This window comes from Lutra lutra, chromosome 5, assembly GCF_902655055.1.
Source record: "Lutra lutra chromosome 5, mLutLut1.2, whole genome shotgun sequence".
Taxonomy (NCBI): domain Eukaryota; kingdom Metazoa; phylum Chordata; class Mammalia; order Carnivora; family Mustelidae; genus Lutra; species Lutra lutra.
The window spans coordinates 84,707,519-84,732,832 of NC_062282.1; the positions used below are offsets into that span (position 1 = coordinate 84,707,519).

The window sequence follows — 25,314 nt, forward strand, 5'->3', positions numbered from 1 at the left end:
CACACAGTCTTCAACCCACATGCGCTCAAGGCACGTGGACAGGCATGGGGGTCATGAAAGTGAGCAAGAGAGGTGAGGACCCTGTGTGCTTTGGTTCTGTCTTCAACAGAGAGGGGACCCATGGTTGAAATCTTTTTTATTTTTTTTTAAGATTTTATTTATTTTGTTGGCAGAGAGATAGCGAGACAGGGAATATAAGCAGGAAGAGTGGGAGAGGGAGAAGCAGGCTTTCTACCAAGCAGGGAACCTGATGCGGGGCTCGATTCCAGGACCTTGGGATCATAACCTGAGCCAAAGGCAGATGCTTAACCAACTGAGCCACCCAGGCGCCCCCCGCCTTTCTTTTTTAAAGAAAGAAAAGTTGCTTGTTTCTTCTGTGGTTGGTAGAAAAGTCTCCCCAAGCCAAAGATGTCCACGCCTTCATTCCTGGAACCTGTGATTATCTTAGAGGGCCAAAGGGAATTAAGGTTGTGAACTACCTGACCTTAAAATGGGGAGATTATGCTAGGTTATCCGGATGTGCCTTAAGGAGCGGCAAGGGACCCTTTAAGGGAAGGAAGAGGCAGAGTGACCCAGTGGAACAAAGTTTCCACGGCCACCTCTAGCTTTGAAGCTGGAGTAAAGGGGCTGGGAGCCAAGGAATGTGGGCTGCTTCTAGAATCTGAAAGCGGCAACGAAACGGCTTCTCCCACAGAGCCTCCAGAAAAGAACAGAACCCTGCAGGCGCCTTGATTTTAGCCCAGTGTCACACATCCTGGATTTCTGACCTTCAGAACTGTAAGATAATTTTGTATCGTTTGAGATCATGACAGTTACTATGTTTGTGGTAATTTGTTACAGCAGCAAGAGGAAATTAATAGCCCTCTTTCCCCGTATTACCATCAAAGGAAGGGGACAGAGTGTGTGTGCTCTCTTGCCCAACCAGACTCTCGGAATCTGCTCTGATGTCCCTGGGCCTTGAGGCAGCTCTGTCTCCCCATGGGTCCCTCTTAGCAGTGCTGTTTCCCGAGCTGGCCCAGAAAGTAAGCCAGCATGAGCTGTGACCTGTCTGCTGCTTTTACGGGAGCTGGTGAACCAGCACGGCCGGGCACCCTCTCCTCCCACCCTGCCGCTGCACCCAGAGGCTGACATGGTCCAGAGGAACCAAGACAGAGCAGCTGCAAAGAGAGCAAGCCAGGGGGCCCAGACCCCAGGAGGGTGGAGTAGAACACGAGACTACCTGTGATCCCGATGAGTGCTGGACATTCTTCCCAAAGCAATGCCATTCCCTGCAAAGATGCCTAGCCTGCCTCCTCTCCCTGACTCCCTACAGCCAACAGCCGACAGTGCCGCCTCATCAGCCCACCATCCAGGGCCCTCCAGATCAGGTCGGAGATCAGGCCCCCTTCTGATACTGCCCTGTGACCTTCCCAGCCCACTCATCATTTGCATGGGGGTAGAGAGCTCCCACCTGCAGTGGCCAGGGGCATGGTGAGACAGACGAGGCAGGCATGGACTTACAACAGAGAGTGGCGGGGACTGTGGCAAACTACTGTGTCCACAACTGATATGGGGGGCGCAGTTTCCACACAGCTCCAGCGGATCGCTGCCATGCAGGAATGTGGGTCCAGCAGAGCCAGCCTGTCTCATTTGTAAAATCCAAGTCTTTCTGAGAAATCCAGATGTTTCATTGTTAGCAACCAATTAAAACATTCTAGCGTGTGGGCAAATGCAATTCATGCGTCAGCCACACGGGCTGTTGTCTGCAACGTGTGGTTCACGTGCTTAATACTGAAGACCTGTGTTCACGGGGCATGCGCTCTCTGAGTGAGAATGGCATCCCAGAGCCTCATCGGCTCTGGGGTTAGACACTGATCATGAAGGAGCCTCAGTTGGACTCTGTGCTCTACAGAGAGGGGAAGTGGGAATCTGTGTTTTGCGGAGGGCGTACTTGGTGATCTAAAGGCTGAATTTGGGTCAACATCCCCAGATAAGTGTATTAATTAGGGCCTGTCTGTCCTTCCTTTGGGAGGAATAATCACTTATTAGCCAAGCGGGGCTGCTGCCTTTCTGAGAACTGTCATTCTGGAAGGATGTTGATTGGAGATTTCGGAGCACATGGTCTCCAGCCTACAGTGGGGGGAGGGAGGCAGCACCCATCCACAGGACACGATGCCTTGGCAGTGGGAGCCTCATGAAGAAATCCTTTAACAGTGAGGCATGGCTTCACTAATGCTCTGATTTGGTCTTTCCCTCCAGTACACCCTCTCTCTGTAAGGTGGGTGAATAGCAAAGGGTGGGTCCTCATGCCTCCCGCTGTGTGCATTCCTATAGCGACTGGGCTGCTGGAACATGACAACAGTGTCCTCACGTCTCTGGGCTCACTCTGTACATGACAGGCTAGAGCCTTCTCATCTCCCTGATTTCTGTCTCTGTCTCTCTCTCTCTCAAAATTTGTTCCCAGCAGGAAGCTTTGTGCAGCTGTTCCAAGAGAAGCTTGAGTTCCCTGGGGAGCCTTGGCCCAAGTGGAAGGGACTGTGAGTGTGTGGTCTTTATTAGGGGTGATTGCTGGGAAGCCGGTTGTCATGGCATCACAGAGACCAGACCTGCACTCCCAAGATGTCACCATTTCCCAGGCCAGATACATAATCACTGCAACGAGAGGCAGAAACACGGAAAGGAGAGAGGGGCAGCTCCCTGCTGATGGTAATCTCCTTGCAGAGTGAAGTCAGGGGTTCAAGGCTGAGTTGGAGGGGGTCCATCTGGACATGGGCCAGGTGTGGGGAGGAGAGGGACCTGGTGTCAGCTGGTTATCGCTTCATTGTGTTCTCAGGGCTCTGCGGCAATGCCTGTGTTCCTGGCACTGCTTTCTACAGGAAAACATTGTTCCTAGCCCACAGACAGTCAGACTCATGTCTTGAATGCTCCTGGAGCTCCCGTGCATGGTATGGTATTAGCTACCATGTTGGAGTGGACGGAGAAATAGCCTCGCACCTGCCAGGCACTGTGCTAAGCACTTTATGCATGTGATACTCTCCACATTTCTGTTTTACAGATGAAGAAATGAGGCTCCAAGAGTCACCTGCTCCTAGGACAGGCCAGGAGGGGGCAGAGCGGGAATGTGAACCCAGATGCAGCTCTCAGGGCCACTACTGTGCCCCATTCTACATTGCCTTTCCTCTAGTCCCATGACCAGGAAGGGTGAGCCCTTCACCTAGGAAATGGCAGGCGCCAGAAGGCAGGGTTCCCGTACAAGCAATGAGTGGCTGAAATATTAAACGTCTGATCTGGGCATCATTAGCTCTGTGCTCTCACCCATCACGGGATTAACCAGGACGGAGCTATCTCTTTATAGTAACACAGAGCTGCAGGGGCAAAGTGGAGGACAGTCACCAGACTGACCGAGCCCCTTATTATCAGCTGGCTATGCCCTCTCTTGTTCCTCACTGGCTCCACATACTCCATCCCCACATTGGGTCCCCTTCCCCTCTAAAGAGCCTCCAGGACCTCGGAGAGAGAATGCATTTGGCCATCCCTGCAGAAAATAAAGGCTGTGTCCCTCAGCAAGCACTCTGGCTTAATGACTTGCTCAGGGGGAGGACAGGAGGGACAGTCTGCATCCTGTTCTCATAGGGAATCTGGCTGAAGAGGACGCTCACATACTTCCCTGCAGCGCGCTCCGGGCGCCTGCTCAGTCGGGGCTCAGGAAACACGGGAGCCGCGGTCTGTTGATGTCTGGAAAGCCAGACTCCATCAGAGGAATGCCTGAGCCCTCCTCTGCTCTCCCAGGACCTGGCTTACCCAGGCGCCAGCCCTCTGGCCTGGTGAGGCCATGACGGGCAGTATCTCTGGGCATTCTTTCTCAACAGCTTCAGCCACGGGCTTTAGACCTGGGTCTGAATCTGGCTTCTGCCTATGACTAGATCTTCGACTTTGCCAATTTACTTGCTTTCTTGAGCCCTCATTTTCTCATCTCTAACTCTGAGTTCATGGATTGTTGGGGAAAGAATAAAATATTAATAAATACTGAGTGCTTTCCATGGGCCAGGCTTTATCTCACTGAATCCTCCTAACAATCTAATAACGCAGGCTCCAGTCTTGTCCCCATTGTGTAGAGGGAGACAGGCTTACAGAGCTTATGTGCGAGAAGTTAGGCACACACTGGGTTTGTCTGACCCTAGAACCAGCGCTATTGACCACGGGAGTGTGCATCCTCTTTCTATCCTCATTAAAACCTGGTTTCCAAACCACAAGTCTCACTGATACCTATAACTGGCCTTTAGGATTTACCTTCATAAACCTCAACAGAGCTGGGAGCTCCATACCAGAAAGCTATCAGGTGGCCGCTCTGTTCCACTGCTTCCTCTCGCACTCCCTGTCCCTTCCTCTCCCTCCCACTGCCCCCCACCGATCTCTTTCTGGACGCCGGATTCAGGACCAGTCCCTTCCCGTCCTGAACTTCGAGAGTGGAGCTCTCACGTTCTCATCAGGACACAAAAGTCAGAACATCATAAAACATTACAATATGACCCTTAAAGGAGGTTATTATCTAGACCTCAGTATTAAATAATATATGATTTTGTACTCTAGGCATGTATACGGGCCACAAATATTTCTAGGAGGAAAGCTTACAACTGAGAAAATTCTGAGGGTCAGCTCATTTGCTTTTCCTAGGCACCTTTTCCTAGGACAAGATAACACCCTACATCTTCATTTTCATCCTTGGCTTCAGAACCACAGCCCTAGTGTATTGTCAGATGCATGCTACATTTGATCTGATGTTTGTTCTTTTATGAACAAGTCTCCGATCATTCATCCGTGAGTTAGCCTGTGGGATATGTTGGGTGCTGTTCAGGGGTGCTGGAATGCTTCTGCTCCTTCCTGACCTCCCTGGGTATGAGCAACCGTGTGCTGTATTAACACACATCTGTATTTCTGTGGCTCTACACTGACACAAACATAGAAGAATCCCAGCAAACAGGGACTAAAAAATGCCGTGATTTGGGACTTTGAGGAATACCTAGGATACATGGAGGATATCTGGCATCGCAGTTTGTTTTAACCATGTAACATGATAGTCAGCATAAATACTACGTAGTCAGCGGCTTCACTCTCAGACACTGGGAATCTGAAGTTCACATTCAAATTAAAACAAAGTTTATGTTAGAAACATCCATAGCTGGGGCGCCTGGGTGGATCAGTGGGTTAAAGCCTCTGCCTTTGTCTTTGGTCATGATCCCAGGGTCCTGGGATTGAGCCCCACATTGTGCTCTCTGCTCAGCAGGGAGCCTGCTTCCCCCTCTCTCTCTGCTCTGCCTACTTGTGATCTCTGTCAGATAAGTAAATAAAATCTTAAAAAATAAAAAAGAATCATCCATAGTTTCATATCCTCCTGTGTGATGGAGGTAAGTCCACCAAACCAGGGGCTGCTTTTTCCACGGCTGCTTATCCCTCTGTGTTGAACACGACACCTGACTCATATTTATTGACCAGTTGGTTCCTTGCTTTGCTTGAAATCACCATCTTTTTCTCCCAAGCTGGGTGATCCTGTCTTCCCTTATGTCAACTCTTCAATGACAATTTCATGACATTTTGGGGATTTTGAAATGATACCAAAATTTCAGGATGAACGAGTCGACCCCAGGATTGAAGATGACCACCCAGAAGATAAATCCTATTCAAACCTTTATGTTCAGGTTAAAGACGTGAGAGAAGATAGAAGCAAGTATCATGATAAGCTTGGTGGGGGTGAGCTTTCCTCTGCCCTCTGCTGCCTCTGGGCTATGCTTGAGGACAACGGGAGGCTGGCAGGTGCTCTGCGTAATTCAGCAGATAAAGGGACCTGCGCTGATGGGGCTGGGAGCTGTGTGAGTGGACAGCAGATCTCACAACTCAGTTATGGATGCCACCTACTGAGCTGTCAAAATGGAATTATGTGAACAACACAGGGGGCTCGAATTAGCCGATACACTTAAACATGGGTCAATTACACACGTGAGAGATTCCCCATTCCCTTCTCTATCCTCCAGTGCTGGGCAAGTACGGAAGGTGGCCATATTCATTAGAGGAAGAAATAAACACACGATAAACCCACGATCTTTCATCGGTATATTAGATTTAATGTTTCTGGGTGTTCATTTCCTCAAGCTGCAAAAAGAAGGAACTACTTTGAACTCACAGGGTTTTGTGAAGATCAGTATGATAAAAAATGGAAGGGGCTCTGTAAATGGTAAAATGCTAAACCATAAAAGGTATTGATATAATTATTTATGCCTTTTTTTTATGTGAATCTTATGTCCACAGAATTTGTGAGCTTCCTTCCCAAACAGTCTTTCCACTAGTCTATGCCAGCTCATTCACTGCCCTCCATCTGGGCATATGCTTAGACCAAAATCATCCTGGATTTTTCCCTTTACTTCACCTTCTGTGTCTAGGTTTCAAACAAGTCCGGTGCATTTTCCACTCAAAGCACAGCCCACACGAGGCCAGTTTAGATCTAAGCCGCTGTTCTCTCTAGCCTGGACCATTTGATGCCTTTCTAACTCTTTTCCCAGCATCCACTTTTCTTTCTCACATTTCATTCTTTCCATATTTGAGCATATATTTACAAGTCTATGCCTGGTACTTTTTTTTTTTTTTTTTAAGATTTTATCTACTTATTTGACAGAGAGAGAGTGAGTGAGTAAGCATGAGGGAGAGGCAGAAGGAGAAGCAGACTCCTTACTGAGCAGGGAGCCCGATGCGGGGCTCGATTCCAGGACCCTGAGATCATGACCTGAGCTGAAGGCAGATGCCTAACCGACTGAGCCACCCAGGCGCCCCAAGTATGCATGGTAATCCTTTGCACAAGCCTTCCTAGGTTTCCTCTTTCCACATAAAATAAAAGCCAAATGCCTTACCTTGCCAACAGGGCTACCAAGTTGACCGACTCCTAAGCCCTTAGCATGGCATACCCTGGGGATGAGGCCTGCAGGTTATGTGGGGTGACCCCTGAACCCTAGTGATCCCCTAGTGACCTCTCATCAGTTGCCAGCAGAGTCCTCTGTGACCTGAGCTACCAGCCTGCTCCCCCCACTTCCCTTCTTGCTGCTCCCCTCACCACACTACAGACAGACAAACCGGCCTTCCTTTGCCCCTCACCCTGGCAAGCACAGTCCAGAATCACAGCCTCTGCATTTGCTGCCACTGCTTCTCCAGGAACACTTTTTACAAGATCTCACCTTAGCTCATTGGCCTGTGTGTATGTTCCTCGCCTATCCATCCACTGGGACAGGGTGCCATGGGGGCAGGAGGTATTCTCCTGGTGCCTAGACACAGAGCCTGGCACACAGTAGCCACAATCAATGTTGGTCAAATAAATGACTAGCTGGTTGATTACCATCATTTCAGAGACTCCTCTGCTCTTTATTTTGCCTACCTACAAATGCCAGTGCATTCCCAAAGCTCGAAATGGGGGAACACAGATGAGGTCAGCCACCTTCTCATTTATATAAAATGTGAGCCTTTTTATTTATAGAAAAAGAAACCCCATGTGCAAATTTATCATTCTGCATGACTAGAGCTGTTCGATGGGCATTTGCTTAACACCTTCACTAGGCTAAGTGCAACAGGGACAAATAAAGAGCTTCAACCATTTAGTGGGGCAGATGGCAATGGAAACAGAATTTCGACCGATAGTATCAGGTGGTCAGATGGAGGGCCCGGAGTCCTACTTGGTGAAAACGTGAAGATGATGGAAGGCAGGGTTGACTCCTGAAGGACGTCCGTGTCCTAATCCCCAGAATTCACGAATATTTTACTTTTCATTACAAGGGGGAATTAAGATTGTAAATGAAATTAAGGTTGCTCATCAGCTGACCTTAAACTAAGATTAGTCTGGATTACCTGGGCAGGTGCGGTACACTCATAGAAGACCTTACAAGTGAAGAGGAAGGCAGAAGAGACAAGTCAGAGATGTGTTATGCTAAAGGACTTGTCCCACTGTCATGGGCTTTCAGATAAAGGGACCAGAAGCCAAGGAATGGGCGTAGCCTCTTAGAAGTTCAAAAAACAAAGACACGGACTCTCCTTTAGAGACTCCAGAAGAACACAGCCCTGCCAACACCTTGGTTTTAGCCCATGGGACCCATGTCCGATTTTTGACCTACAGAATAATTAGGTGATACATTCATGTTGTTTTTAGTCATGAAACTTGTGATAATTTGTTATAGCACCCAGAGGAAACTGATACACAGAAGAAGAGGTGAACTTTCTGATGTCACCTGCGGTAGGAATAGATAAGCTACTCTAAGACCTCTCTTGCCCAGGCCAATGCCTCTCTTGGGGGGACATTTCTTCCAGGTATCCCTTAACTAAGGTTCTCTTGAATCTCAAAGTCAGGATGCTTACCCAGTGCCTGTGACTGCTTTGCCAGTGAAAGCTTGTCATAGATGAGGAGGACAGGCAAGTTGGCGTTGAGATGTTCCACGCCCAAAGCAGCCAGGTCCACTTACAACGTCATGGCCAGCCTTTCCCATCCCTTGTCTCTCTGGGGCTACAGCCACATGCCTGAGCCAGTTGTGGCTACGCTGCCTTCTCACCTAAGGCCTCTAGTGAGGGAGGGAGCAGGGCCTGGGAAGGTGTCAACCGCTAATGAATGACACTTGCCTCCAAAATTAATAAGCCTTCTAGTTCTTAGGAAAATGCACTCAACTGGAGTCTCCAGGATGACTAATTGACAGAACTGGCTAAATTAATCAAAAATGGAAATGAGGTTGGGGAAAGGGGGAAGGGATTCTATTTTTACTCTGTGGCTTGGATCTTGGCTGCTCTGTTGTTAATGGCTGCTAAGCTTGAATGGGGTAGACACTGGGTTGGGGTGAGGGGAGGGTTGGTTTTAGTGAATTCTACTCCTTATAGCAAGTCTCTGGCTTTTCTCCAGGAGGGGGTGGTGTCCGTGTGTTTGTAGTCTTGTCATCAGGCGAAAGCATTTTAATAAAGGGCCTTGTTTTTTTTCACCTGACCGCCCCTAAAATAAACACTGTTAATTATGTCCCTGATCAAAGTGAACCCCTTTTGGAAGCTGTGTCAAACCTCAGAGGTTTTAAGATTCATTGCGGCTGCATTGTCACTGATGTCTTCGGGCACATTCCATCAGAGACCGGGGGAATGAACCATAGCTTTATTAAGGGATCTAGTGGTCTAGAGAAGTGGGACTTGGCAATTGTTTGTAGATGAGGGTGAAGAACGAGACAGTGGATTTCATGTTCTCTGCAAGGGCAGAGTTAGTCCTGCAGTTGGAAATTACCGGGCTGGGGGATCCAGCTGATGGGGATTATATGAAATGGAGCCCTGTGAAATAATCCTTCTGGATGTTAGCAAAAGGTCACGCTCCTTCGCTACCTGCCAAAGAGCCAGGAAAAGAATCGATTCTTCTCTTGGAAGAAGACAGACCTGGGTTCAAATGTTAGTTTCTTCATTATGATTTGGGGCGTGTGTCCTCACCTCTCTGTGCCTCATCTGGAAATAGCAGTTACCAGAATGAGTCTTCATGGGTTGTTATGAGGCTTAAATGAAATACAGGAGAGTCATACCCCCTCTACTATACACACTTCTGGAGGAAAATGGAATTTCAGATCTGGATTTTTAGGTTGGGTATCAAACTATATCCCATCCACAACAGGATGGAATAGAAGAACAAGGCTGTTCTTCTAATGACTACACTGTTCACTAGAACAACTCAGACTTGATGGCCTTGAGAACTCCTATCTTTCCCCTATGACATGAAAAAGTCAGATCACCTTCACACCAGCCCCCTGACCACAGATGGAGGTGCCTTGCAGGGTTGGTGCTGACTGTCCCTAGCCAGGAATCCTGCCTTGGTTTCCTCTGGATGAGGGAGTTTCAGGGGTCCCATCTTGACTCTATGCAGCAGACTCACCGGTATGGCCTGGAAGGGAAGGGGGTTCTGGGCCTTCCATCACTGTTGCCCACAGCCACCCAGCCCCTCACCCTGGCCTTCTCTCCTCTCTTGGCTTACACCCCACTGCTTCCTACCCCTCTCCCCCCCCAGCTCGCGTTTTCCTCTTACCTCCCTGGCAGCTTCTACTCGGCCTCCTGTCAAAACCACCAGCTCTTCCCCGGCTGCCCTGGTGAATGTTGCTGAGCCCTAGGCCTCTGTCCAGGACTGTCCGCTCCTCCCCACGGACACCCCCTCCCCTAAGCTGCTTCACCACCCCCCCCATGCTTTTCTATATCCCAGCAGCTCATGACTCCTAAATTTTCTCTTTGGCCTGCACCTCCCTCCTGACGTCCACACTCAGGTGTCCACGTGTTGCAGACTTCCCGACATGGGCGGGGCAGACACACCTCAATCTGGTGCCACCCAGAGACAATGCCTGGTCTTTCCACATCAACCTGCTCCTGCCTCTGTCTCCTTGTCCCACTGTATGTCACCACTATGCCCTCTGTTGCTACAGACCAAAACCCATGAGTTATCTGAGGTTCCTCTGTTTCTAGACCTCTCCACCGCCACCTCTCAGCAGTTCCATGGAGCTCTGCCTCCTCAGGAGATTCTGCCTCTGTGCACTTCCCACCCCTTGTGTGCCCCTGCCCTGGTCAGAGTCCCTATCATTCCTTGTCCCAGCTGAGGGAAGAGCCTGCTCACCAGTCTCTCTGCTCCCAGTCTTGCCTCACCCTTTGAGATCTCTTTTATGATTATAAGCAGAGTACTGGCCACTTCTCTGCTCAGAACCATCTACTGGTTTCCACCTCACTCTAAACAGAATCCAGGTGCTTCGCCTGGTCTACCAGATGACCTCCTCTGGCCCCCAGCTGCCTTTTCGGCCTTATCCTCCACTCTGAGGCTCCGCCCACCAGCCTCCATCCTCTGGTCTTTCTTCTATTCTTCCAACACACAAGGTTTTTCCCATGTGAAGCCCTTCATGCTTCGATGTTATCTCTGTCTGCTTTTGACAATTCAAGTCTCAGTTCTAAGGCTTTCCCCGCCACCGTAGGCAAATACCTCTACCCAGCGACTCCTTAACCCTGTTTATTTCTGCAGCTTTTGTCACTGGGTGACATGAATGCATTCATTCGTACACTGGCATGTCCCCCCTTGCCCCAACTGGCATGTGAGCTCTGTCAAGACAAGTGTGACTAGGTGTTGAATAAATTGTAGCTGGGTAAGTGATTTCTGGTGTCCTGGTTACAGGGTACAGGTCTGGGTCACACCTCAGCTCTGTCACTGGGGAGCGTTTCGTGTTCTGTCACAAGAGGAACATTTGGTGGCCATCAGAGTATCATCTCCCCTCTGCGTCATCTGTAAAATGTGACTTGTGATGGTATGCCCCTCACAAGGCCGTCGGGAGGTCTGAATGAGCTTGCTCCTTGGCTTACTTCCTGGGCATCGTGACATGTTCTAGAAGTTAGCTGAGGTAGTGGCCCCAGACATGACTCCACCAACGGCCGTTGCTGCCGCTGCTCCTGTTCCCACTCTTAAAAGACACATGTGGAAGGGGAGCAGGACAGCACCAGCATCCCAGCCCTACCTAACACAGGGCTCACACAGGCTGGGCACTGTTCTAAGGCTTCACAGTGCTCTCTCCTGGCAGCCCCACAAGGTCTACCCAGAAGGTATGCATTTCCGCCGGTCCTGTTTTATAGACAAGGAAACTGAGGCACAGAGAGATTATGAAACCTGTTCTGGGTCACCCAGTTGGGCCACAGTGGACACCAGACTGACTTCCCTCCCTGACACGGGCACCGTCTGAGCTCACGCGCTCAGTTTAGTCTGGAAGAAGGGAAGAAAGCCCCGAGCTCACAGGGAACGCTGTGGACTGAATGTGTGTCCTCGCTGCCAAATTCACGTGTTGAATCCTCATCTCTAGTGCTATGGGATTTGTAAGTGGGGCCTTGGGGAGGTGACTAGGTCCCGAGTGGAGCCCTCACAAATGGGAACAGTGCCTTTATAAAAAGAGTCCCCGGAGAGCTCCCTCCCCACTCCCACCACATGAGGACACAGCACGGTGAGAGCTGTCTATGAACAAGGAGGCAGGTCCCCACCGGATACGAAATCTGCCTGGGCCTTGATCTTGGACTTGCAGCCTCCGGAACGGAGAGACAGCCATGTGGGGAGTTTAAGTCCCCCAGTCTGGAGTCTACCACAGCAGCTTAAATGGATGAAGACGAGGAACACCCAGCTGGTCTGTGCACGGCCTCGCCCATCCCAGTACTTAAGACAGGTCCTGTCGAAGGGTGTGTGTGGAGGGAACCCTAGGTTTCCATTCTGGAGCTCAGCATCCCCGCGGGGCTCTTCTGTTACCACAGACTTTAAATCGGAGAAGTACAAATACGGCCCTGAGGGGAATGTGGAAGACAGGCAGGGTGCCTGTGTCTCAGGATTCTGACCTCATCCCTGCCTGCCAGTCTCCGTCTACACCTACTCTCTTCGCCTTGCTGCGTTCCTGGTGGGTCTGCGCCTGCAGCCCGCCTTCACTAATCGCCTCCTGTTCACTCCATCTTTAACCACGTCCGCAGGTTGTTGGCAAGTTCAGTCTCTAGGGCCCTTCAGGGGACACCCCGCCCCCTCTTTTCTCCATTTCCATTTGAGGATTCCACCTGCCACTCTTCTCGATCACAGCAAGTGAGCCTGGGACCCACACCTGCAGCTGTGGCTTCCAGGGCCGTGCTCCTGATGATACTCCTGTCTTCTGTTAGGCGCTGAGTTGTGTCCCTCACTGACCAAATTCTTAGGTTCAAGCCCTAACTCCGAATAGGTCAGAACAACTGTATTTGGGCGGAGGGTCTTTAAAGAGGCAATTTACATTCAAATGACATCCCTAGGGTGGGCCCTAATCCAATAGGACTGGTGTCCTTGGAAGAAGGGAGTTTTGGACACAGACATGTGCCAAGCAAAGAGGCTGTGTGGATACTGGGAGAAGACAGTCATCAGTAAGCCAGGTCTAGAGAAGACCCTTTCCGCACAGCACTCAGAGGTGAACCCTGTCAATGCTCTGACATAGGGCTTCTGGTGCCAGAGCTGGAGATGATTAGGTCTGGGTGTTTAAGTCACCCAGTTTGTGGAACCGTTGCTGCAGCAAGGCTAGTAAACAAATACACCCTCTTTCATCTGTCTTTTCCCATCTGCCTGCCTTTCTACCACAGATATTCGGTGAAGCCCTATAGTGGCCGGCACTACATGAAGCATTGGTAATTCAGTGGTTGGCGAGATACGGTCCCTGCTCTCAATGGAGATTACATCCTAGTTGTGGGAACAGAAAAGGAAAAGCAAACATTTAGAGATGGATGCTATGAAAGAATAAAGAAATAAAAGTGTAATGAGATATAAATAGGGTGTAAATGAGGTAAAAAGGGAAGTCTTCTCTGAGGAGGTCAGATTTTCCCAGAGACCTAAAAAAAAATGAGAAAAGTCCAGACAAGTAGGAACATGCTGGAAGAGCATTCCAGGCAGAGGAATAGCCTGTGCAAAGGTCCTGAGGTGTGTTGGAAATTTAGGAAGAAGGCCTGTGTGGCCAGACTATGGGGAGCTCACGTTGGAGAGGTGGGCAGGGACCAGATTTATGCAGTGTACTGGGAAGGAGTTCAGATGTCATTTCTCTTTCATTTCCTAGGTTGTCAATGGTCCCATCTGGCCAGTTTCTCCACTCACCTGCCAACAGTCATGAATCGAGAAGGAAAAGCATGGTTCAGCCCAGCCAAGGGCTGCTGCCATCCGCGCCCTATTGTTTCAGGCATTAAAATCTCAAACAGCAAACGCAACCCTTGTCGCTACCGCCAGAAGGGAAAATAGGGAGATGAGGGAGCAAAGCATCCCTTCCAACCCCTGCTGAGTATGCAGAGTGAGGGACATATGGAAATTAATATATGCAGCTCTGATCACACGGATCTCCTCGGTATTTTGATTAAACGCCGACGGTTATTAAATACTCTCCTTCTTGGAGCTCATCACCAAAAGCCAATGTTGCTTTTCATTTTGAACTCTGATGAACTGTCTCAATTCTGTTCACACACCTTGGCTGAGCCATCGTTGGCTGGCGTTTGAGGAGGATGGAGAAAATCAATATGAAATGTCAGGCGAGAGGTCAGACTGAGCTCGTTTTCCCAGCCGGCAGGAGCCGGGCCGCTGCAGCTGAACAAAAGGGGGTGTGCATTGAAGAAGGTCGGCACTTCGGACGAGTCAGGAAAATGAATTTTGTTCGCTTCTTAATTAGATTAGGAGGCTGGCGGCTGGCAGCTCAGAGCCCTGCGGCTGTCGGTGTAGGGGTGGAGTGTGGCGAGGCAGGGCTGCGGCACAGGCCCAGGGCCCACTAGCTAGCTCCCGTGGCCCCCTGGGGACTATCCCCGGGCTCTGCCTCTCTAGGGCTGGGTGACCCAGGCTGCAGAGAGCTGAGCAGGCCTCCTGCTTCCATGGGCCCAGGTAACTCTTCCCTGTTCCTTTGCAGGGGGCTTCTCAGGGGTCAGGCCACAGCTCGGCGGTTACTGCCTGGGGTGTATGCTCCTTGTCTCATTCCCTCCTAGCACCACGGGCCTCTCTTTCATGCTACTTTTTAATAGCTAAAATGTCCTGTTTGTTATTCCCTGATGAATGAGTCTTTCTTCCTTCGTGTGAAGGTTAATTTTATGTATCAACCTGAGCCCTGTGGTGCCCAGATATTTGGTCAAGCATTATTCTAGGTGTTTCTGTGAAAGTGTTTTTGGATGGCTTCTATGTTCAAATTGAAAGAGCGAGTAAAGCAGATCATCCTCCCTAATGTGGGTGGGTCTCATCTAATTAGTTGAAGGTCTAAACAGAACAAAAGGCTGACGGCCCTCCCCAAATAAGAGCAAATTCTTTTTAAGAGGGATGTGGGCTGTGGGCGGTTTAAGGGGTAGGGAAGGAAAAAATGAAACAAGATGGGATCAGGAGGGAGACAAACCATAAGAGACTCTTAATCTCACAAAACAAACTGAGGGTTGCTGGGGGGAGGGGGTGTGGAGAGAGGGAGTAGGGAAGGGGATGGTTGGGTTATGTTACAGACATTGGGGAGGGTATGTGCTATGGTGAGTGCTTTGAAGTATGTAAGCCTGACAATTCACAGACCTGTACCCTTGGGACTAATAATACATTATATGTTAATAAAAAAAATAAATTAAAAAAAAAAAGAGGGAATTCTTCTGCCTGACTCCTTTGAGCTGGGGCATTCCTTTATTCCTGGCTTTGCACCTGAACTGAAAACACTGGTTCTTCCTGGGTCACGGGCCTGCTGGCCTTTGAACTAAAACTATACCATTAGCTCTCCTGGGTCTTGGGTCCTTAGACTTGGAGTGGAAATATACCACTGTTTCCTGTGGGTCTCCTGCTATACCACTGTGGATCTTGGGACATGTCAGCCTATAATTTCATGAGCCAAATACTTCTAATAAATCTCTCTCTTATATGCACACACACATATGTATCTACGAGATATCTATCTACCTACCTAATCTATCTACCTACCTACTTATTCACCTCCTATTGGTTCTGTTTGTCTGCAGAACTCTCACTAACAAAGACAGGAAGCTCTAAGAGGGAGGAAACCAGGTATGGTATCACTCACATTGGGTCTCCAGTCTCGTAAAGTACCTGATGTATATAGTAGGTGCTCAATAAAAACTACTTAAACAGATGACTAATGGGGCTTCATATATCTGGAAAAAGGGTTGAGGCTTTCGTGCTGTGCCCCAGCTGCAGGCCTGGAACAGGGGGATTCAGGTCGTCTGTGCCCCTTCCTGCCTCTTGCGTGCCTGGCAGACGCCAGCATCTCACACACGTGATGACATTTACTTCTCATGAACCACCAGCCCGAGGAGGCTGTCTTGATGATTTTTACTTTCAAATGAGGAACATGGGGCTCAGAAGAATTAAATAACTTGCCCGAGGTCACCTAGTAATTGAATGTCAGAGTGGAGTTCTGATTCCAAAGCTTCTGCTCAAAACCTTTCTAGCTCTGGCAGCTTCTAAGGCTTTGTCCTTTTCCCACACTTAAGGGTTCAGGATTCATCCCACCTCCTCAATGTCTGAGTCTGACTCCTAAGCCCAGACTTGTGTCTGCCACACTGGGCCATGAGGACACTGGGCCCCTCATGCCACGTCCCACATTCACTCTGGGTCAGCAGCCCAGGAGTCGGATCTGCCTTCACTCACCAGAGAGGTTGGCCCCCCGAGGTAGCTCATGTCACCCCACACAGAGCACGTTCCCCGCTGAATCCCAACTCTTCACTGTGCCCCAGTGTGGCTTCTCAATGGTCCCCGTTCCACACGCTGTTTATATCACCCTCAGGCATTAATGCCTTTACTGAGTAAGTATTTACTGAGCATCTACTTATGCGCCAGGCGTTGGCAATGTGATGTGAGTAAAAACAGATTTAGTTCTTAACCTCAGAGGGGTGGTGTCTAGAAGGAGAGAACAATGAACAACCAGTATCCATGCACCACGAATGCCAACCTCTGATACTGTTTATGTCGCCCACGGTTATTTTTTTTTTTAAAAAGGTTCCTTTCCCTCTTCCCTTCCTTCTGATTTCCATAGCCACCACCCTTACGTAGGTTATGAATTGCCTTTGTATTGAGATGAATGCAGAATGTTCTAATTGTCCTACCTTTCTTCCCACCACCACTGTGTTCATCTTCCATAAAACATAAATTCTGTCACTCTGTTCTCCAGCCAAATGATCTCAACTCACTCTCCACATACTAGGGACTGTGTTTCTCAACCTGGGCCGCATGGACGTATCTGAGAGGGAGGAAGATATGGGGTTGCACCAGGCAGTTCAGAAAGCCACAGGCTGTACACTGCATCTTTTGGGAAACATCCATTTTGCTTGAAATCTGGGAGTGGGGGAGAAATGTAATTATTAAGTCAAACTGAAAATCAACATTCTATGGGAGTAAAATGCACCATTCCTGTGAAATTTCAGGATGGAAAAATAAGACTTCAGAGTCGGTCTGTGGTGGTCGGCACCTCCCCCAGGGACTCTGCCTCGGCTGTTCTGTCTGTGTGGGTGGGCCGGGCCACCCAGGGCCTGCGGGAGAGGTCGGACTGCTGCTGGAAGCCCTTCCTGCTTTGTGGACAGGATCACGGCCTGACCCGCGAGCTGTGTGACTCGGGGAAAATGCTTAAGAAGCACTGGCTGCCACAGGAGCCAGACTCTGAGTGCGGAGTCCGTACTCAATGAGTAAATGAACAAATGCATGAATGAATGAATACATGAAGTCATATGCATTTAACTTTGATCTTCAAGGACCAACCTGATATGAACCATCACCCCACTTTTACCTCTTTCTTTGATATTCATTCCCCCAAACTTGATTCTATATAAAGGTTCCACGTAACTTCCTAACTTCAGGTTTTTGTCTATCCTGTGTGCACCACCCAGCACCGCCCCCCGCTTCCCACCTAACCAGATCCTGTGTATTCAGAAGGACTACTCAGCCTCTGCTTTCCTTGTGACATCTATCACAAGTGTCCCACCTCCGCAGAACAGCCCAACCCGTCTCCACCACTCATTTGAGTGTTAAAACTCTGCCTGAAATGTTGCCTGGGTCTATCTCAGGTCATGAGCCAAATTTTACATGCACCAAATGCAGGAGATGACTTAGCTTTGCAGTGGACCCCTCAGAGTTCTCAATAGTAAAAGACACATCACGGATACAAGAAAATCATGCTGAAGGACTGATAAGGGATTTTAGTCTAGATATATAGTTCTCAACCAGGAGCAATTTTCTCCCCCCCACCCCCCGGTATTTCATGACGTCAGCAGATCATTTTGGTTGTCCCAACTTGTTTTGGCCACTCACAACCAATGGGGAGAAGGCCAGAGATGCTAAACATTATACAAAGGACAACACCCTTCTCCGAAGAACTATGTGCCCCAGACTCAATAGTGCTGCCGTTATAAATCCCTGTCTACATGATAGTGTCCTCCTAACTTGTTTCCTTGTCTCTCTTTTCTCCCTCTTAGAGGCCAGCCCGTGACTGGGAGAAATCCTGATCTCATTACTCCCTTGGTTACTTCAGTGGCTGTTCACTGCGTTGGAGAAAACATTTAAGTTCTTCGAGATAGCCATATGCTCGGGCCCCTGCATCCCTCCTGAGCTCCAACTCACTTCCTTCTCCAAGTCATTCCCTACGTACCAGCCTTCTCACTCACCCTGCAGTCCAGCAAATGTTCCGATCTTTTGTGCCTCAGCACCTTTACCCATGCTCATCCCTCTGCCTTGAATATGTTTCCTCTCGCCAACTTAGGTAAGTTAAGTCTTGCTCAAAGGTCAGTGCCATCCCCCGCAGGAGCACGTATTTATTAATCATCTCTCATGTGCCAGGCCCTGGTATAGGTGCTGGGGAGACAGCTATGAAGAAGACAGAATAGGTCCAAAGAGCTAACCATCTAGAAAGGCGCTCTCCAATAGAACTTCCCACCATGATGGCAATGTCCTAAACTGGCACTAATATGATAGCCACGTGCCACATGTGGCTACCAAGCACTTGGAATGTAGATAATCTGAATTGAAATCTGCTGTAAGCATAGAATACACAACTGTTAATCATTCCTCTAGGCCCCATGGCAAACTCATGCAGTGGAAGTTACTGTTTTACCTGTTTTGGAGATGAGAAAACAGGCTCAGAAAGGTTAGGGACAGATAGACAAAGTCAGGCAGCTCAGAAGGGATGAAGCCTAGCTATGACCTGGGTCTATGTGGCTCAGAATCTATAGTCTACACACCACCACAGTCTACACACCACCACAGTCTAAATACCAGCTCCCCTGTGCGATACTTCTCATGCCCAAAGAGCAAGGAAAAATGATGAAAATGACACAGATATTTCTGGCCATACACCGACTGTTCTGGCCATACACCGACTCAGTCATCCTATCACTCATGTCAGGGAGTGAATCTGGAAACTGGGACAACGGGAGAGAAAGTCTTCATTTCTTGGTCTCCACAGCCAAAGGTATAGGCCAAAAAGCAGAAGGTGATGGGGGAACGAAAAGAGCTCTGGTCCCCTCTGAGCATTGTGGCAGCTTCATGTTACTTAGCCTGAGACTAGACATGGATTATCACTGCCTGCAGGCACTTCTTCTCTGGGAGCACTTTCTTTTCTAGAATGTTCCAGGACCACCCTGTCCACCACAATACTTGCTGTCAGTGCCAGTACACTTCATCTGCTCACAGGGGTCTTAGAGCCTTTGGTTTCTAAGCACTCAGTCCCCACTAGTTTGGAGCTACTTCTCTCCAACAGTGCCTTGAAAACCTGCACGACCATGACCTTTGAGTCTGGCTGTTTGTTTAACCCATCCCCTTTCTCTGAAGCTCTTCCCTCGTGCCCACTAGACCTCTAGAGTTCTGGCTCCCAAAGCCACACCCTCTTCAGGAAGGCACTAACCCCTTCCCATGGGTGTTATTCTTTTTCTCTTTTTTAATTGATACACTCGAAATATGACATTGTGTTAGTTTCAGGCATATGACGTAAGGGTTTGACGTATGTATACATCACAAAATAATCACCAATAAGCCTAGTTAACATTCGTCACTGCAGAGAGTTACGAATTCTTTTTCTGGCGAAGAGAACTTTTAAGATCTACTCTCACAGCAAGTTTTAAATATGCAGTAGACTGTGATTAACCTCGTCACACCCCCAGCCGCCATTCGTGATTGCCTGCCTACTCTCAGCCTCTCACATTGTCCAGGGGCCCTCGTGACTGTGAAGATCTGTGCAGAAGCCACCAGCCCCCGACCAGGACACACTCCTCCCCGTGCCCCCCATCCCAGCCTATGGCAGCAATCCCCAAACCGGTCTCCCTTCAGGGGACTCCTCAAGCTCATTCTCCCCACAGCAGCCAGAGTGATGTTAAAACATAATTCGGATCAGGTCACAAGGCGATGTGACTGGGCTCGTGTCCCATTCACGTGGGGATTCCACAACCTTAAGTGAACGCTGGTGGAATTGAACATGAAGGGGCACGTGTACCAAAACACCAGATGTGGAGCGGACTCCTGAGTCAGGTCAATGCCTGGACTTGGCCCCCGGAGGCTGTCAGGTGGGGATGGGGATCCGCATCCTCTAGGCTCTCCCTTCCTCCTCCCGCAGGTCTGGGGCCCGCCCACCCGGCGCACCCCATCTGCGGCGCGAGGCTCACTACTCACATTTGCTGTGCCTGTCACACAAGGCCGACGCCCTCATGTCACACAGCCGGATCGTCCCTTTGCTGCTGCTGTACACGAAGCTGTTGCAGTGATGCGGGTGGAACTCGGCCGCTGTGATCACCTCCGTGAGCTCCTCCATGTTGGCCGGCTTAATGTCCACGATATCTGGCACAGGCGGGTCAAGGACGGAACCGGGACAAGCAGGCAGGACCTCAGGGGTGACGAGTAGCAGCACCGCCTGATTTTAGTGTAACCTGTGAGCATTTACCGCACACGGGGAATCCGCAGAGGAACCCCACGAGCACACGGGCGGGCCTTCCTGGTCTTGGCAGAGAGGCCTAGGGATGCCCAGGGCTCGGAGGCATCGTTAGAACTCCGGTCTCCCTGACCCCTTAGGATATTTCGTCCTCCCCCCAGGGAGAACAAGCCCCATCGAACACCAGACTTATCTGCTCACGCTATCACGCTAACATGTGCTGAACTGCAAAGACTTCCATTCCTCCTCTGACGACAGCGGTCACGAAGCCAGCCCCATCCAGCTAAATAATTCCGTTTACCTGCATCTTTCCTCAGACTCCTGGGTTGGTAACTGAGGTCCACAGTAGACTGTGAATCCTCTCCCATGAAATCCCTGAGATCTTTAACAGCACACCAGTGAGAGTAACAGTGGCTGCTACTACTACTTAGTGAGCACTGACTCTTTCCAGGCCCATTGCTGTGCAAAGCAGATCATTTATTTTAGTTCAGTTAAGCCTCAGAACATCGCGATAACCTGTCCCTTCCTGATCCCCATTTGTCAGGGGTGGAGAGGGGGGGCCTGCCCCATGTCCCATGGCTGGAGGGGTGGCACCAGGATTTCCTCTCAGGTGAAAAACTTGTGCTCTCGAGGAATTATGCACCATTTCGCTCCCCGAAGATACATGGGACCTCAAGCTTCCAGAAGCTGTGATTTGCTTTAGAGCTTGGCTGGGAGTTTTAAGCGCCCCCCAAAAAAGCCGTCCAGTTGCATGGTGGGACCGTTTCAGCCTCCCATGGAATATATCTTTGTTTTAGCATCTGTTTTTTTTTTTCCTTCTTTAGTATTTTCCTTTCTGATCAAGAACTATTATAACTCCATTTTTCAAGACCACATCCCTGTATACTGAAATGAAACATCTGGTCTTTGAATTATGGACGTGACTCCGTGGGCACGAGGTCCGTCAGGAGGGAAGGGACGGGTTTGTGCCACTCCAGAGCTCGGGGCACCTGCATGCAGGTTGGGGGGGGCACCTGGCTGAGGCGCTGTCTGGGGACCTGAAACTGCCTGCAAAGGCACGGGGCTCATGACATGGATGCTGTCACACGGGAAACCTGACCAAAGCGATTCCCACTTTTCCTAGACTTCCCCACTCGTGAGCCCCCTTTGTAACTGCGCCCACATGTACATCTCCGGCGGGGATCTGCTCAACACGTGTCCTTCCGATTGGTTTCACTATCGACTCCCTTTGTTCCCTTAGCCTTGTCGAAGCCGTAAGCTTAGAAGTCATGAAACCATGGGTTTAAGGGGCTAGTTACATTTTAAATAATATATATGAAATAAATGCATATCAGTTAAGATAAGAATGTTGATGTCTGTGCCGGGAGCTCATCCATCCTGTTTTGGGAAACTGCATCGACTGAACAAGCAGTAACATGACACAGACTCTGCTATTAGCCTGGGATGGAGGCAAAACTTTTCTGCTTTTCATAAAGTTAGGGGCACAGTCCCCTCCTTGGAGCACACACGAGGTACAAGTAAATGTGCTGGTATCTTCAGTCACACCAGCACGGACACAGTCACCCGTTCCTACATGTCTCCTATGCTCCAGCAGGCGATCTGGTGCCATAAGGGCTCTGTAGTCTGTTGTGCCCTTCTCCCCTTCAATTATCTCTCAGAAGCCCTGTCGGGGCTTTCTAAAATTAGTTCGCAACTCAACTAACACTACGTCTTACTACCATTTCCCCCACCAAGCCCATTTGCAAATATGACTTGGGTCTCCAGAGCAGGTGGGTCCCCTGGATTCACAAAACACTACCTTTCAACTCAAGGGCTGCCACGGTTTTAAATCTGATTGCAGTTAGCACTGCTTGCTGGGGCACAGGAGGCTGGGCCCCAGGAGGCCCTAAGCTGCCTCTCTGATGTTCTCTTCTGCCCTCCCCCGACCCACACCAGACCCCTGCCCTGGGCTTAGGTGGCCACGGGCTGGGGGATTGGGTGAGCAGAGGCTCGCGTGTAGCTGCTGTCAGATCTCTTTGCCTTCTGGAAAGAGCCTCCAGAGCCTAGCACGCCAGGGAGCGTGTTTCTCTTTTCCTAAAATAGGGCACGAAAATCTGGTGTCAGCTTTCTCAATCGCTACCAGGAGAGCTCTAAAAACAAGCCTAACTGGAAGGGATCGTTGCTGTGTGGGAGGGGGAGGTGCTACAGCTACTGTTATTTCTTTCTTACCTAAAAATAACGGCCTGAAGTCAGAACGTGTGAAAATGCAGTGCTTAAAGATATCCATGAAAGCAGGAAGGAACATTCCCCCAGCACCCAGAACAGCACCATGGGCATGGGCTCCGGACTCGGCTTAGGGCTGCTTCCTCTGGATCTAGGCTCCCTCCTTCCTGCATTCCCTCCCTCCCTCCCTTCCACCCAAGCTGGATGTTGACGCCTCCCCATCATCCCTCATCCCCAAGCATCGCCCTTTTGACTAGAATGTCTGACTCCACAGGGTTCGGCGATGGCTCCAATTCTCTCTTTAATAACTGTGATGCCATGGACAGCAAGAGGATAATAATCAACAGTTAATATTTACCGAGTGCCACGCGTTGTCTCATTTGACCTTCATCTCTGCCTTCTGAGGTCAGTACTAGGAACAGGCCTATTCTCCAGGGGAAGAAGCAGTCACTGAAATGAAGTAACCAAGGTCACAGAGCAGGGGGCAGAGCTGGGATTCCAACCCGGTCTGACTTCAGGGCCTGGGAGCTTGGCCACAGGCTACTCTCCCTCCCCTGAGGAGGGGCCCTTCCAGAGACAGCCCTTCTGACCGCAGTCATCCTGGCTCTCTTGAGACTCCCTCCAGCTAATCCCAGAGGGCAGACTGTGTTTTTTAAATTCACTGACCACTTTGGTGGCCACATTTTTCAGAATCAGAGTTTGGACACAGCATCTGACACAGGATTCCTGTCTCCTATGATGGGATAATTATTTTTTTCTTTTTTGAGCCATCAACTGGAACAGAAACATATGGGATTTCTTGAACTGTTCACTGATCGAGGATCTGCTGAGTTCTAAAAAACATGCGGGAGGGGACTAGTTACCAAAATTCTGCGGCTGATGGGGATGAAAGGATGGGGTATTTCGCATCTACCTCATCCAGAAACCCAGGACTTTCCTCTTACTCTGTTCTAAAGGGAGATGCACGCCTTCGGCATATGTGGTTTTGCCCTTCATGTCAGGAGGGAAAGAGAAAAGAGATAAGCAGTGCATGGCTTCCTGTATTATCTTGAAAACAGAATGATGCATTTTGACAGTCAATTTTCTCTTCCCTCTGCTTTAGAACTCTCTATCCAAATTATTTCCCTGTTGTCCCGAAGAACTAAATGGCAAAAGCAAAGCATAACACCGGATTCATGGCTAATATACAAGGCAGACAGCCAACAGATTGCTATTAAATTAACCCTGGGGCTTGACAGATCTGTTCTTCCTGACCCCAACTGCTTATGGCATTCCTTATTAATGCTGAGCCCAGACAAATTACCTCTGCTAACAAAAGGGGTTAATCTGCTTCTCTGTTGGGACTCTGGAGGCAGCTCCGAGGACAGGAGGGGGCACAGCTAGTTTGGCAGCTGAGCTCTATGCTTGGAAGGCGGAAGGAGGGAAGGTGAGGGCATCACTGTGCCAGGCAGGGCCTAAGGCATCATTTAAAATAATAATTGAAGACACTGGGAGGTCACCCCTTAAGGGATTGGCTTCAAACAAATAAGATGCCAGAGTCATAAATTACATCACCAGTGGGGTGAGGGAATGGAGAAGGTAATGGCAGGACGCTAAGGGGTAGCACGGGGGCTGTTCAAAAGTCATTTCCTTCATCTCCAATTTGGACAAAGCTTTCTACCAAAAAAAGAAAAAAAAAAGTCTACGGCAACACTATTAAAAAAAAGAGAGCGATAATAAACCGACAAATATATACAGAAATAGGGAAACGAGTAAGTAAATTTTGATCTTCCTCATTAAATTGTTTTTGCAATGAAATTCTAAGTTTGTTAAAAAGCTGTGAAACACTGCATCTATAGCATGATCATAAGGTCATTTAAAACTTACACTCTGGAACTGATGAGCCAAAAGGCAAGATTCCAAATGTTAGTAATAGTTCCATCTGGGTGGGTTTATGAATTTTCAGTTATCAGTTATCATTTCCACATTTTCTCTTAATCAAGTAGTATTTCAGGACAGGAAAAGACAAGGTATTATATGAATTATATAGTATATATTATTATACTATATATACTATAAATATATATGTATAGTGTAAATGTGTACATATAAAATATGTGTGTATATATATATATATATATATATATATATAAAATTAGGTGGGAGAAGTTAGATACAAAATATATACACAGTTTGACCAGAGTCATGTAAAAAAAAAACAGAGAAAGAGAGACAGAGAGAGAGAGAATACAGAATGGAAGGAAATGTGGTTACTATCTTATAGGGATTAGAAGGAAGGTCAGCATGTAAGTTACCCTTTAGTAACTGTACTTTACAAAGGGTAATTTACCTTTACCATTCATTCATTCCTTCATTCCTTCACATAAATCTACAAATGTTTACAGAGAAACTGCTAGTACTTTTCTGGGTTGGGGGGGCAGGGGTGGATACAGCCATGACCAAAACATCTAAAACATCCTCCTGATCTGTGGAGCCTATATCTTAGAAGGGCACATGGTCACAAAGCACGGCAGATCAGCATAATATATAATATACTAGACAGTAATAACTGCTAAGCAGAAAAAGAAAGCAGGGAAGAGAGGGAGAAATGGTACGTGTGTGGGTTGACAGGGTGTGCGTAGGTCCTAGGCTGAATGGAAGGCAGTTTTCTGGAGAAATAGAGTTAAGATTTTTTTCTCCTTTTATTATTTATTTGTTTTTCTCCACCCTTGTA

General features: G+C 48.9%; 1 protein-coding gene across 12 annotated transcripts in view; it reads right to left on the reverse strand.

The window, feature by feature from the left end:
• Window positions 1–25,314, reverse strand: part of PPP2R2B (protein phosphatase 2 regulatory subunit Bbeta) — a 456,957-nt gene that overhangs the window by 29,717 nt on the left and 401,926 nt on the right. For all 12 annotated transcript variants that reach the window (XM_047731093.1, XM_047731088.1, XM_047731087.1 and 9 more), the window contains one exon: window positions 20,144–20,308. In XM_047731093.1, coding sequence (XP_047587049.1) covers window positions 20,144–20,308 — 165 coding nt within the window. The remainder of the gene's footprint in view (window positions 1–20,143; window positions 20,309–25,314) is intronic.